General features: G+C 41.9%; 1 protein-coding gene across 2 annotated transcripts in view; it reads right to left on the reverse strand.

The window, feature by feature from the left end:
- WDR70 (WD repeat domain 70) overlaps positions 1 to 15580 on the reverse strand; it is a 274965-nt gene that overhangs the window by 14177 nt on the left and 245208 nt on the right. For both annotated transcript variants that reach the window (XM_061129925.1, XM_061129924.1), the window contains 4 exons: positions 8488 to 8588; positions 6773 to 6852; positions 4905 to 5021; positions 2791 to 2953 (listed from right to left, as the gene is read on the reverse strand). In XM_061129925.1, the coding sequence (XP_060985908.1) occupies positions 2791 to 2953; positions 4905 to 5021; positions 6773 to 6852; positions 8488 to 8588 (461 nt within the window). The remainder of the gene's footprint in view (positions 1 to 2790; positions 2954 to 4904; positions 5022 to 6772; positions 6853 to 8487; positions 8589 to 15580) is intronic.

Raw genomic sequence — 15580 nt, forward strand, 5'->3', positions numbered from 1 at the left:
TGGAGTGGGTTGCCATGCCCTCCTCCAGGGGATCTTCCCAACCCAGGGATCAAGCCCACAACTCTTAGTTCTTCTGCACTGGCCAGGTGGGTTCTTTACCACGAGCACCACCTGGGAAGCTCATGTTGCTAATATCAATCATTAATCAGCAAATGACATTTTTTCAATATTTGTGGAGACACAGCAACAATCTACTCTGTGTACAAACATATGTACATCTGTTTGGAGCAGTTCACTATCAAAATGATACTTGACTATGTTTGGCAAATTTTAAACTATGGCTCTGTTTACTCTTCTTTCTTCAGATAATTTTTGGTATGTGTCTAAACAAATTTTTGAAGTATAAAAAATCCCTAATGGTAATAGACATTAACCATTCCATTAGAAACAGAAGTGTCAACAGAGGCATAATCCATAAGCCCACAAGCATATCTGAGTGCCAAGGATGTGTTGACATATATTAGCTTATAGCACACAGATTTGATACAAATGAAGGCTAAATGCAAACTATTTAGCTGGCCAGCCTTGATATGACCCTCTTAGCTGTTGTGATACTATCCAACTAACCGTTCAGAGACGTTCCATCTGTGTTGTCTGGTTATTCATACATGTTGCGAACATCCACCACTGATATCATAAAGTCTGCTCTGCTACCACATATAGTAGAGGATACGATGCTCCCCACCAGGGGCCCTCAAATTGCTTTATCATTTCTCTGCAGGGTGCTTTCACTCACAGTGGTAGCATCCATCTCTCTGTCAGAGGACTGTCCCCAGGTTGCTGGATCCCCAGAGAGTTGCAAGTACCTTAAGTGTCTCCCCCAGTTCCATCTCTAGCCATCACCAATGATAATGGATGCTGGAGTGAAGCACTGCAGTTACTGCGCACCTGACCAGGGTCTCCAGGGTCACCCTGTGGGATACTAAGGAAAATGACCCTTCTTGGAACTCTGTTTAATGTTGTACTCTTTCTTGGCTTCAATCATCTTCATAGGGGTCTTTTTCTCAAGGTCTGCTTCTAAAGAACCCAAGCTAAGACACTGTGTTTTACTTTTAGGCAAAGTATCCATAGCTCATAATGATCAGCAGATAGGGGATCAATATCAGTATAACACGTGAGTTGGTTTATAAAGGATTTTTTTTGAGCATATAAATATCAGCTTTCTCATAATTGAAGAGAAAACTTTAGAAATACATAAAAACATCAACAAAAAAGCTGATTTACTTCCAACAATACAAAAATACACATACACAAATTTATTCACTATGTTAGCAATTGCAAAATACTGGGAATAACCTAAATACGCACACAGGAGAGTAGTGGAATAAACCACTGTATAGCCATATAGTGGATCACTACGCAGCTGTGAAAAAGAATGAGAATGAACTCTGAACTGATGGATAGTGGTTTCCAGGTCATACTATTTGGTGAAAAAAAAAGCAAAGCTCAAAAGACTATTTATGGAGATTCCTTAAAAAATTAGGACTAAATCTACCATATGTACTATGGCCATGTAAAGTGTTGACATCAGGGCAAGTTGGGTGAAAAGTATGTATCAACTCTCTGTACTGTTTTTATGATTTTTCTGTAAGTCTAACCACTACAAGTTCATCCATGTTAAGCTAACTGAGGGAATCTGAGCTGGTAGGCTCGACTCTGCCTGTGTTAAGTATTACTTACAAACCAGCTCTACAAATAAAAGTTAATCCTCAATAATGGATCCTACAAACTGTCCTCTTCATTTGCTTTTTGTTGTTGCTGTTCAGTCACTAAGTTGTGTCTGACTCTTTAGATCCCAGGGACTGCAGCATGCCAGGCACCTCTGTTTGCGGGACTTCCCCAGCAAGAATACTGGAATGGATTGCTATTTCCTTCTCCTCTTTTTAACCCTAACTATAGCTCAGCTGATAAAGAATCTACCTGCAATGCAAGAGACCCTGGTTTGATTCCTAGGTCAGGAAGATCCCCCGGAGAAGAGATAAGCTACCCACTCCAGTATTCTTGGGTTTCCCTGGTAGCTCAGCTGGTAAAGAATGCACCCACAATGCAGGAGACCTGGATTCAATCCCTGGGTTGGAAAGATTTCTTGGAGAAGGGAACAGCTACCCACTCCAGTATTCTGGCCTGGAGAACTTCATGGACTGTATACACATTTTTCACAACTAAGATAATGCATATAGGCAGTGATTTTCTTTCTCTTTCTTCCTTTCTTTTTTAATCACAGGTAGAATGAGTTTCACATAACTGGCTTGTTGTTTTGTTGTTTTAGTCGCTAAGTCATGTCTGACTCTCTTGCAACCCCATGGGCTGTAGCCCACCAGGCTCCTCTCTCTGTCCATGGGATTTCCCAGGCAAGAATACTGGAGTGGGTTGCCATTTCCTCCTCTAGGAGATCACCCCCACCAGGGATTAAACCCACGTCTCCTACATCGGCAGGTGGAGACGTGAGCCACCAGGGAACCCCCATAATGGGTTTGTGTGAGTGCTCAGTCATGTCTGACTCTTGTGACCTCACAGATTGGAGCCTGCTAGGCTCCTCTATCCATGGAATTTTCCAGGCAAGAATACCGGTATAACTCTGATGGAAGTGGCCTAGTTTAAAAATTTAGAATTTTAGAGTCCTCAGATATAAACAAATGCCTATGTTTCTGGACCATTATACATGGCCTATTTCTCATGCTTCAGAATGAAAAAGAAAGGGAGAAGTTAGAACCCCAAAGCAGCCATTGCTATGTTCTACCCAATTTGTCAACATAAGAAATGTTCTATTTTAAAAGGCTGGTTCCTTACTTGGAGTATGCTGGAGAAACCCAGTATGGGTTGTCCTCGGCTGCCTTGGCATGCCGCAAAATGGCTTCCCGGGGATTGCTGTCATCAGTTTTGTCCAGAGCAATGTTCTTCACAATGTATGAAGACAGAGTGCCTCCATGAGTTCCAACCCGGCCACCACGACCTGTTCCAGAGGGAAAAAAAAACAAATCAGGAACAGACTGAGCATACACTCTGGGCTTATCTGACAAGGTTGAAAATCCTTCACTGCTGGCTGCCCAGGCTACAGGTTAAATGAATGACAAGGTAGGGTCAGGGATTCAGATTGACCTGATTTTTGTCATTCTGTGAAGAATCAAGGTTTTGAGCATTCTGGGGCTTCTATAGACTTTGGTCTAAAGCACACTTAAGAGTACTTGAGTATCATCCTTTCTGCTTTCATTTAAGGTAATCACAACCAAAGTGGAACATCACCAAACCTCAACTTCCCTATAATATTTTAAAATACAGACATGTTTTTATTATGCTTTAGTTGCCTAATTTACACAGTGACAGCAATGTAGGAAGAAATACAAATAGTTTGCCATGTATATGCCTTAAAAAGTTCTCTGGGCATGAATACATGATATTCAATTAATAAAAATAACCAATAATCATTATATGCTATTTTAGTTTTAAACAAGAATATCTTAGGGCTTGCCATCTTCCAAGGACCTTGTACGAAAGAAAACAAGTAAGATGAATAAACTGATTGACATTATTTTACTATATGTAATGGCTCTTGACAGGAAGCTTCACCTGGGCGGGAATTTGTTCCCCACTGGACCCTCAACTGCTAGCCTGGTTCCCAGTACACAAAAGACATATGACTTTTCAAGGAGGTTAAAAAGAGAAAAAAAAAGACAAAACATCACATGAAAAGTCAAGTAGCACTAAAAGATTAATTTTATCAGGCAGGAAATAATTGCCAGAGTTACTGTATGGCCAGTAACTATTGTATCAGTAGCACTTAGAAGAAAAGAGCTCTTCAGGCTGATGCGGGAAGGGGATCTATAGGAAGAAATACATCCAATGTGGGAGAAGTCAGAAGACAGAGAAGGTTATTTTCAATGAACAGAATAGTTTAAATACAAAAAAAGGGAAAGTTAGAAAAGAGGGAAAGTATAGAAAGAGGGAAGTTCAACGGGCACTTGGGGGCAGGAATGAACCAACAGTCATATCAGAAGATTAGAGTAGGAGAGAGGGGCAGCAGCAAGATGAAAACCACAGGAATTGGGAATAAAAGCTGAAAAATGAATGAAGGTAGTAGTGAGGAGAGAGAGTGAGTTGAGAGAGTGCTTAGGTACAAGGGCTTTTTAATAATCCAGGCAAGAATGTTATACAGGAATTCTGATTATAGGACGATGGCAGAGAAAATGGAGAAAAAACTGAGACTGGTATATGAGATTTTTTTCAATGCTGAAGGGGCAGGCCAAAGAGATAGAGGTCCAGAAGTCAGCTTCAGATGAATAAACAAGTCATAAGTGATATAAGCTTATGAAGCTAGAACAAATGGAAACTATGCAGCTGATAACAGAAAAAGGGATTCTAGTAAAGGTAAGGCTGTATGATGGCCAATGCTGCCTTGCTTTCTTCTGGTCTTACTTTCTTAGAAACTCTAAGGATTTTTATTCATCTTCTAGGGAAATGGGCAGCTCTATTTTAATAATGCAGAACTAAATGATGGCCTCTTTCTGCCTTTTGTGAACTCTAATCCAGCCTAAATTTCGGCCAAAGTATTCAGTGTTGAATTTTAAGCCAGTATGGTGAGCAGTGATTTAAACACTGAGTTCCAAGGAGCCCCAGAGCTCCAGTGAGATCACCTAAAGGACTTGGAGACCAAGAAGAAAGGGCTCTGGGCTTCCTCTCTGCTTCAGCACAACAGCTCCATTTGCATCAGTTTTATGCACTGGGCTTCTACATCAGTTCTTTAAGCAAAAAGTTCTGAGGCTCAAAGAAGGTGTTTGAAAATTCCTATTTAGTAAAAATCTCTGAAGACGGGTATCCAGGCCCAAAAGATCTTCCAAGTTCTGTCTCGATTACCCCACCCTGGCCCTCAATGACCCCCTCTGCGGGTCACAAGCTAGATCAGTCACCTGGGCCTGCGACAGGAGGCTCGGGTTTGTGAGACTTCAGGGGATCCAGTCTGTCCTTCTCCAGCTGTTTCCTCGTACTCCGTTGGCGAGGTTCACGGAACATAGGCAAGGCATGAGCTGGGAGAAGTCACAGTTGAAAAATTTCATTATGACAATAACCCTTCCATCCAAAAACATAGCTAGAGCATGACTAAATGTAGATGAAATGGAAGTCGTAATGACGGCCTTCATCTAATAATAAAAGACAGTCTTACTGCAACCAATTAGCCAATTTCGTTGGAGACCAGACACACTGTTCACCTCTCCTGGCAACTAATGGCGCTCAGGAAGTACTGTCAAATACCGTCACGGAAACACTGATGAGGCTCCCCATCTACCAGACCGTGGGCAGCAGTTAAACTTAACTTCTGTGGTTTTGACAAGAAACACTTAATGGGGCTGCCTCTTACTTTTTTTCTTACAGGACCCAAATGTGAGTAATGCCAACAGCTTGCCACCTCAGAGGCCTCATAAACACTGGAGTCACTTCACACATTTCTGAAATGTGACCACCTCTCAGGAACGGCTGACAACACTGAGCAACCAGAAGACAGGGACACTTATCCCACAGAAACTGGGACAAAGGCTGTCTTGAATGCACAGAGGTGGCTGAATCTCCTGACATGGTGACTTGACAGGGACTTATTCCTTCTTCAATGTGGTAGACAAAAGAATAAAACTCAGAGAGTAAACATCTGTCCAATTGCTCTTGGTTGTTCACTCAATGTCAGAATTAAATTTCAGAATATAAAAGAAAATACAAATTTATAAGGGAAACAGTGTCATATTCTGGTGGAGAGGGGGAAAACTTCTGGGGAAAGAATTAAATATCTATTTATGACCACAAAAAGTACCAGAATAATGTCTTTGAATGTTTACATGCAAATTAAAACTCCTTTAAAAGAGAAAACTGGGGGAGAATTAAAGGCATAATAATAGTTTAAAGGAAATTTATGATGTGAATGACAGAAATGGCTATAACACCTGGAAAACACTTCTAGTACTGGCCATCCTCAATGCACACTGCCAGCCTGGGCCAGGACCATATCACTCACCAGTAAATATGCCTGCCTTGAGTTAGGGGAGCTGAGAAACACAGCCACCCATCACTCTGTTGGGCAACATGACACAATAGTATTTTTAGGAGAGGGAAAAATAGCTTTTCACTTCAAACGACTGCAGGAATTTAAGTAGGCCGCATGTAATTACATGAGCTAGACTGCTTCTGACACTGACTTTAACACTTCTACTCTTACAAAAAAAAATGCCATGGGATCTTTTTACTCATCACCAGTTTCAAGGGGCTTGGTTTTATACAAGACCCACCAGCAGAGAGAAAACCCAGCAGTGCAGCGCCCCCTGGGCTTGAGACTGAGCCGCTGAGAAAGTCCACAGGGATCGCTACTGCGTGTGAGCCGCTACCCGTGGCAGGTCTGAGACTGTGACTCTGGGAAACAAAAATCTATCAGATCAACAAAGTTGTGTGGCAAACCTGAGAGATGCTGCTCTGTCCTGATAAGATTTCTGATTGTACCTCAGGTAGTTCATTTTATATCCGAAGGTCTCTGGATCAATCTGTCACAGGGTCACAGAATTTAGGCTCTTCCTTTTGGGGTTGAAAGTTACATGAAGTCACCCTGTCTCTGTGATGAGTCACAGAAGCTGAAGGAGTTAGCTATTACATGATTCCCATCCTAAACACATGAATAGGGTATTTTTTAATATACGCCTGAACTTGGAGGGCTTTTTCTGTCTCTAAAGCCATGAGATCAACAGCACACATGACTAGAAGACAGATGCATGACAGAGAGACCATGCTAACAACTTACGGGTGATGATGTAGTCCTGGGTTAGAGTCTCCGCTTGCTTCGCCTTCCGCTGGGTTTTAACTACACATAATTTCGCTCCCCTGAGAGGAGTTAAAGCAAATTATTTCCTTTATTTGGTCTTAGAAACAGAAAGTCAATGTCAAAAGCATTAGACACTTTTCAGGAACACACTCTGTACACATCATCTCACCAAGTCCTTGACTTTCCAAGGACTGGCAACAGATGGAGCCCTTGGTGATAAGAGATTAAACATATGGGACGGCAAGTCTGTGCATCAGTGGTTACTACTGTATGAGAGGGTTAGAAAGGTAACTGGAAAACAAAAGGCTAGTTAAAAAATCTATAGAAATAACCTAAAATTAAGATCTTAAAGAGATATTAATAACATTAATCAACCTTTTCACCCTAAAGGTCACAGGGTTCAAATTTTAGTTTATGGCTCAGATGAAAGCAACCTGGGTGGTCTACAGCCCAAGTGGCATTTGTCCACATCTCAAATACGAGAGTAAAGTGTCTGGATCCTAGTCAGTTTGGCACGATTGCCAAGGGGCTACAGCCCAAGAATGTGTGGGATTAGCCAAAAGTGTGCTTAGAATGTTTCACTCTCCTTAGCAATAATGAGTATCCCTTTCAGGAGAGACAAATACAAATAAGTAAATTTTTTAAAAGAGTCCAAAGATAGTGCCTTCTAAAGGGTGCTATCAAATGGGGTTCATCATTTTCTCAAGTAAAATGGACCCCTTCCTTTCATCCTACTTACATTAGTATTTTTAATTTATTAAATAACAAACAAAATCCTATTTGTTCTTAAAGACTACAATATGTAATTTTATTTTATGGGGCAAAGGTTCCAATTCCAGAAAATTCTGAGGGAAACAGGACTGTCTGCTTCTATTTAGAGCCAGACTATAGTCAATAAATATTAACTAATAGAGGACAGGCTTCCTTTCCCCCCAGAAGAATGTGGGACCTCACAACAGGTTTATGGGGAACCCCAGTAAATTCACCATGTGGAATTTTTTACTAGATAGCCAAGGCTTACTCTAAAGAAACAGCTAATCACTTACTGTATCTTAATAGGGAGAAAAAGACCATCTCTTTTGGATGGTGACACATGTTTACCTTTGTGCCCAAGGAAAAGAGAAATAAGGGACTGACTGAGCCTCCAGTGAGGTTTTTAGATCCTTGAAACACACTGGTATGCTTAAATTTGGCAACTGGGCAGATGTGAGGTAGAAGGGGAAACTGTCTGTGCTGTCCTCCTCTGCTGGCAGAGAACAACTCCACCAAACATCCAAACGGTACCTGAGAAAAGCCCAAACAGATAGGGAACAAAATGGACAAACCAGTTCCATTTCCTGTGAGTGGTTCGTTCCCTGCTCTGTTAATCCCTTACATGCATCACTGTTAATGCCACTGTCCAGGGTGGAATGCAGAGTGGGCAGGCCTTTCCCCCCTCTTGCACTCAACATTTCAGCTAAAGAACTGCAAATCCCCAGGAAACTTTCACTTTGAATTCTGTATGGATCAAGGAGCTATCTAAATCCTCTTTAAAGCACAATATGAGGAGTTTGAGGCTTTACTCTGGGCCAGCTGCATTTTCTAAAAGGGTGGATCCCCATCAAAGAGGGAAATAAACAAAAGCAGGGGTGGAAAAAAAAGCCCTCCCCCCAGTTGTTGTCATCCATCTCAAACAGGCAACACTTATGAAATACCTCTGACTCTTGTTGGGGTCATAGTAGACTTTAGCCAACCCATTTCCAGTCCCCACCATGATCTGGTTCAGCTTTGGGTGCCACAGGCAGCGGACAACGCTCTGAAAAGGAAAAGGCATGGGAATCATCTAAATGGGGCACAGACAAAAGGGAGAGAAAACTCTGCTGGTGCTTGGACGGCTAGTTTACTAAACTGAATGCCACCCTGATGATGACTTGCAGCTTTTAGGGCACTTTCTTCCAAACCACTGAGTTCTGTTCTATCACTTATTATCTCTGTGACACTCTACAAAAATATAGAAGATGTCCCCTTCCAGCCTTCTCTCCGCTCCTTTTCTGATAGCATCAAGCCACGAAGCTGGGCCTTCCCAGCTCTGCTGTCATGTCAGGCTGGCATCTTGGAATGCTGAACTCACATAACTTGGTTCATTTTACCAATGAAGCAGATTTAGATCTCAGCGAATCATGCTTTTATGCACACAGTATGCCCCTCTGGACAGCATATTGAGGCCAGGTGGTTACTATTTTTAGTTTACAAAGATCCAAATCTCATAAAGCTTTCTCAGGAACAACACGCATTTGTGAACTGTGAATAATATCTCCCTATCTATGAGATTAACCAGCAGGACAATTGCAGAAGTAAAACAGAGATATGGAATATAAAGATGTGATGTTAACCTGAACGAAAAGCAGGTTAGGAGAAGGTTCACTGGAAGAAGCTATGATCCTGTGAATCATTACTGGTGAGGAAAATAAGTGCTGTTCTGGGGTCAGAAAGAACTGTTCCAGTAAGAACTACAACCTGTTTTTAATTTTTGCTGAAATAAGAGGGCAGAGGTGGAAGAGATGGCAGGGATAGAATTAAGGGAGGGAAAGGAGGCTAAGGTTGGTAGGCAGAAATACCACATGTTGGTTTCGGCAGATCTCACTCCGATAGAACAAGAAATGAGTGGAAACATTAATTCAGTGATTATTAGGAATCTCTCATGTGCCAAGCAACATACAAGGACTAATGGAAAAGGGTACAATTAGATATTGCCATCTTACATTCTAATATTAAAATGCGAATCATGGAAATTTCTGTCTTCTAAATCTACCTTGGGCTGAATTTTTTTTTTTTTTTTTGGCTTCTTCTCCCCAACCACGTAGTTCTTTTGTTAATATAGAATATCTGGTAATTTCTGCAATCCCTTTTGATAGAAATTCTGGCTTCCACTTGACTGGTAAAAAAAGTGCACATAGTTAAATGGCTACAAAGCCCACTCTGAGATTCCTGAGAAGCTAAGGAAGAAATGTAAGAAATGTCAAAGTGTCTGTAGAACTTCTAATTCATGTCTGACAATATTCTAGAAGAGTGGTTCTAGCACTGCTGAACAGGGTTGAGATGTTCTATTGAGAAAATCAAACCAGAGTGGCTGTGTTTATCCTGTCATCAGGGGGAAAATTAAGCTAAACAGGCAGGTTTGCACAATTTTAAGTTTTCGCCCCACAATTTTTTTTAAACCTATAGTATCTGCTACTCAATGTCTACTAGCAAGTGCTAAAAGATGATAAAACATATACAATGGTGAGTGAATATTAATAGAAAAACTTGAAAATAGTAAATCATATTTTTCAGTAAAATGTGAAAGCAGTAAATCAAAGTTAAACAACTAGGGGGTGAGGTTGCTGTCGCCTTTGTGCACGTGCTCATGAAACTTACTTTACAGTGCGTGTGTAGAAAAAGTCACACTTTTCTCCCAATAAAACTGCCTTGTTGGTAAGATGGAATTAAGTTTATCAATAGCTCATGATCTGCAAAGCACAGCCTGACTACAAGGTGCTCTGTCACTGGGACTAATGTGAGAACCATGCCTAGACCACTGGAAATCTCTAGATGATCAAGGTCAGGTATGTGGAAACTTGAAAAGAGTCACAGACAACTTCCCACCAAAGCTAGAATAAGCTCATCCAAGCCAATACTCATCTCCTTCAAGTCTTGGCTTCACTGTCATTGCTACTCAGACCACCCTGTTTGAAATGGCACCACACGACTCCCCTTCTTTCCTTGTTTTCTTCATAGCATGTGTCAACTTTTAAGATGATATACAACTTACTGTTAATCATGCTTTTGACATAATATATAACTTACTGCTAATTATGCTTACTGTCTGGGCTTCCCAGGTGGCACTAGTGGTAAAGAACCTACCTGTCAATGCAGGAGACCCAGGAGATGTGGGTTCGATCCCTTGGTTGGGAAGATCCCCTGACGGAGGGCACAGCAACCCACTCCGGCATTCTTGCCTGGAGATTCCCACAGACAAGAGGAGCCTGGCGGGCTACAGTCCGTGGGGTCGCACAGGGTCGGACACATTGAAGAGCCTAAGTAGGCTGTACACATGCTTACTGTCTGCCGCCCCCACTAGAATAAACGCTCTGCACAGGCTGCTCCTGGTCTGTTTCCTGTGGCCAAGGGTCTCAAGTGCCTAGATTAATTAATAATTAGTGTCTGATACTTAATATTTGCTGCAGGAATGAATTAAAAGTTACAACTCACCCAACCTAAATAGACTGCTTTGCTAGGTGGGGTTGGAGATGGACAATTTTCAAGTTAAAATCATTACTGCCTATGAGAAATAATTTGATTCCTCCAGATTTTTATTACACTCAAGTATCATACACACACAGAGGGTTAGTGCCCTCCCAATGTGGGCCAGAAAAGAGGGATGAACAAGAGCCAGAGGGGCAAGGGAAGACAGGGAGAGGGGCTCTCAAGGGTCTTCAGAAATCTCAGCTGCCCACAATTGGCCCCAGGACAATTTTAAGGACATAGTACTAAAGTTATTTCCCTTCCTTGGTTCTCTGGAGGTCTGGCTAAGCAGTCTAAGATTACTGGTTCTCAAATATGTTGTCAAGCGAGCAGGGTACAGAATTGGAAAAGATCCACAACGTAGGCCTGATAAATTCCAAGACACCAGCCAAACAGGCAGTTTCCAGGGGCAGCAGGTTACCGTTACTCTCTCTGTCTACGCCGAGGGTGTAAATGTCAGAGAGAGGCAATGGCCAGGCCAGCAGACCAACATCTGACTGCTTTCCAGGGAGTCCAAGCTCCGGGTGCTGCATCTCTATTCCCGCTCACAGTCTTTCCCTCCTACGCCCTCACACACACACACGTGACTGGGCAGCACAAGCTCTCATGGAGAAGCACGTTTACCCTCCTTTTTACACAGAAGGAAGGAGAAGGCAAGTGAGCCCCCTGGAACTAAATAGTCATTCCAGAGCGCCATCCACTGAGGTGGTGAGTCACCAAGGCATCCCATGAGGGCGCTGGGAGCAGTCTGAGTGAGGCAAAAGATACTTAAGGCTCAATTACCCTAAGACTGGTTATTAATCAAATACTACCCGGATTCCAAAACATGGAATGAAGAAACAGAATTCAAAGTCAAAGGTGGGTGGGCTTTTTTTTTTTGTTTATTAATATTTATTGTGTGTGTTTAGCTAACCTTCGTAAACTTTGCAGCTAATGCAGCTCCACACTTTGTCCTGTCAAGGAAATGCATCTTATAGCAGAGAGCTGGCCATCTGCCAAACCAAACAATCGCTGAGAAGGCAGCGAGGCTGGGGAGCAAGCAGAGCTGCCCCGCTGCTAACTTGTCAAACACACATACTGGGTTTTACATAACAACAATGGGACACGTGCCTGCTAGAAGCCCAAGGAGCTATCACAAGACAAATGAGCTACAGCTACTTAGAAAGAGTGCATTCACTTCATCCACCATCCACAAAGTCACCCTCCATCCTCTGTTCTTGAAGAGGTACTTCTGCAGCTGGGGGCTTGCCACATTCAGACGGACAGATTTACTGAGTGAGACAATGAATGGAGGGCAGAGAACACATCTGAATTAAAGGACCAGAGGGAACCATTATGATAGGAGATCTACACGGACCAGAGAGAAAGCACTGCACTGCCAAGAACTAGATTCTGAAGTTAGTCTGCATATTTTAAATATACTGATTTGCTTTATTAAATTGATAAAGGATTTTATTCTTACACTGATCCACTTCATCTTACCAAAGCATTGTGGAACCACCACTGGCTTCCCGTAGCCGCTTAAACTGAACTCCGTGTTACCATAAAATTAAGTTTAGCTTTTTGAACCAAAAGCTACTGTCATTTTAGATAATTTGGCGGAGCAGAGGAACCACAGTCTGTCTCCAAAGTACTCAGTTCAAGCAGCAGCCAGAGAGAGACAGTAACTGGTGCTGGAGATCGTAAGCAAGATGTCAAGGCAGTAATCAGACTTTAAAGTGCTCAACACAGAGAGCTCTCTTCTCTGCAGAGACCGAAGAAAAGATAGGGGGTTGGGGCAGAGAAGAAGAAAACACTTTGTGTACAAAAAGCAGTGTCAAGATTCCAAAACAGGAACTTTGGAATTACCCTTCCGCAAAAGTAAAAAGGCCATAAAAACCCCAAATAATTTATTGCTGTGGTTTTTTGGTTTTCTTGATGTGATGGAAGCAAATAAGGAGAAGAGGAAGAAATCAATGAGAGAAATGAATCTGTATTTTAGGACATGGGAGGAAAGGAACTATCGGGTTATCTGCAACTTTATGTTATAAAAGTAGCTGACACCTCACAACACTACAAAACTAATCATCTCACCTCTTGATTTCACAAGAAGAAGAAACTGAGGCTTGCAGGAGGCGGGGTAACATTCTCAAGGTCACAGAACTTGAACACAAGGAGCTGGGATGCTCAGGGAGGTTTTCCCGACTCCCATGCTCATTCCTTTATACCTCCTAATTATGCAACGCTCTGTTTTAGAAGATGGGAAGGAAGAGTCGCTGCAGATTTTAAATCGTCTCCAAACCCACCTAACCCAGAAGAAATCTTAGCAAGTTTATACTAAAAAGCAGATGATATTACTAAAATCATAAAAGAAAAAGTCCGCTACTGCCCAGTTCACAAATGTTACTATAAAAGAAATCAATGCCTGCATAACATCTTAGGCGTCAGTAATGCACATATCCAAACACTGCTCTTATTCTACTTCACATGCTAAAAGAAGCCCAGCACCCTTCCTAATTTTGTATCTTAAACATGATTATGATGAAACACCCTTTCCTGATCCTTCCCAGCTGCTGATCCACACTGTAAAAGAAACTCCATCTGGTTTTTTCATGTTTGGTTTTTGTCATATAGTACAAGAATGGATAAGCTAATTCAGAGATTCTTTCAGAGAAGTATTTTCCAAAATCTTCAAAGGTAAGAGCCTCACACATTTCTGTGAAGGAGACTGTCACACAGTTTTGCACATGTGTGTGGAGGCAGTCTCATGGCCGTGCACACCCTCAGGACTGCCCAGTACATCTGAAAGTCCATGTATATGCTGATGCCCAAGTTTAAGAACACAGATCGAGATGTGAGTCCAAAATGAAGAAAAAGAAGGCAGATGAAAATGGAATGGTACCGGTGAAAAAACATTCTTTGGATTTGCACAAACCCAAGCTTTATTTCACAGAGAAAGAAAAATTGCTTTCCACATTAAAATACTTAACCAGGTAGGTAGAAGAGTCAGGTAGGAATGCTTTAAACTTTTCCAGGTTATTTGTCTTGTCCTCCCAAAGCCTTTGCTTTTCCCAAACTTGGATTATTTTGCAGTATGCTTGGGCCATCGGGTTTAGTTTCACTCCTTTCAAGTTCAGGAAGCAAACCTGCTGAGTAAACTTATGTCTACAATAAATAAGACTCCTCAACACCCACCTGATCTTCACGGAGATACCCCTCAAACAAAAATGTTTAAAGACATTTTCTCTGCTCTTCTAAGTGAGCACGTGCCTATCCATTTTTCCCCCTCCACATTCCTCCAACTCTAAGGAAGTTCCATCAGAGGGCCAGACAGGTAGCAATTGTCACTCTTTGCTGAAAAGCTTCTTAATCTCCCTTCTCCCCTGCCCCAAACAATTCTCTCTCTGATAAACCAGATAGAAGCCCAAAGGTGAAAAGAGGAAATGTCATGGCACTTTTATAAATGTAGGGGTTGCTGAAAACAAACAAACAAGGAAAAGCGTTGCTCTATACCTGCCATAAATATCTGGTACGGATGCACAGATTATGCTTTTTGAAAAGAAAGTGAAAATGTCAGTAGCTCAGTTGTGTCTGACTCTTTGTGACCCCATGGACTGCAGCCAGCCTTCTCTGTCCATGGAATTCTCTAGGCAAGAATACTGGAGTGGGTTGCCATCTCCTTCTCCAGGGGATCTTCCCAGGGATCAAACCCGGGTCTCCTGCATTACAGGCAGATTCTTTACCATCTGAGCCACCAGGGAAGCCTTGGTGAAAACTTTTTGAAAACTGGCATCTAATTATCAAATTAAGTCCTATCAAACCCATGGAAAATGCATTTATTAAAATCAGTTTATTTACAGACTCTGCTCTAAAATTAAGGTAACTGTTAAAGCAGTAAAAATCTGGAACCTGGTAATTGTCCTTGGCACAAAATGAATCACATCTGTAGCTGATAATAAATTCGCCTAAAGAATTTCATCACGAGAAAAAGTTCTCAGAGAAAACCGAAGGTCTCTTGGGTAAGAAAATTAAATACAATCTTCTTCATCTAATTCAAAACACTAATGTCAGTTTGCTCCAGTCTGCTATTTGAGAAGAACTTACAAAGGCAGGAAAAAAAAAAGGACAAATAATGACTAAAGAAATCTAATAATTATTTTAATTAATGACAGTTTGGGAGCAGGAAACAAATAGGTGGCAGGAGGTTAGAGTCTCCAGGGTGAGTGACACCAGCCGTGGATCAAGGCAAATACCCACCTAGAAACAGCACTTACTACAGGCACATTCCCAAAATTCTCACAGAACTCTGTCCTGGTGGGCACAGGATGGATCAAGTGTGCCAAGATATGGAGCCCTGGGGGGTTAAGAGGGGCCTAGGGCACTATAGCCTCAGGCAAGTCAGCACCAGCAAAGAGTGGGTTTGTCTGTAATATCACATAGTATCATCTATTATGAACACCAGGCTGTGAAAAAGCTTGGGAAGTACTACCTAAGGCCATCTCTCGATCTAATCTACACAGACCCAGACCACTTTACCCTTCTTCA

This window comes from Dama dama, chromosome 25 (assembly GCF_033118175.1).
Source record: "Dama dama isolate Ldn47 chromosome 25, ASM3311817v1, whole genome shotgun sequence".
Classification (NCBI taxonomy): Eukaryota; Metazoa; Chordata; class Mammalia; order Artiodactyla; family Cervidae; genus Dama; species Dama dama.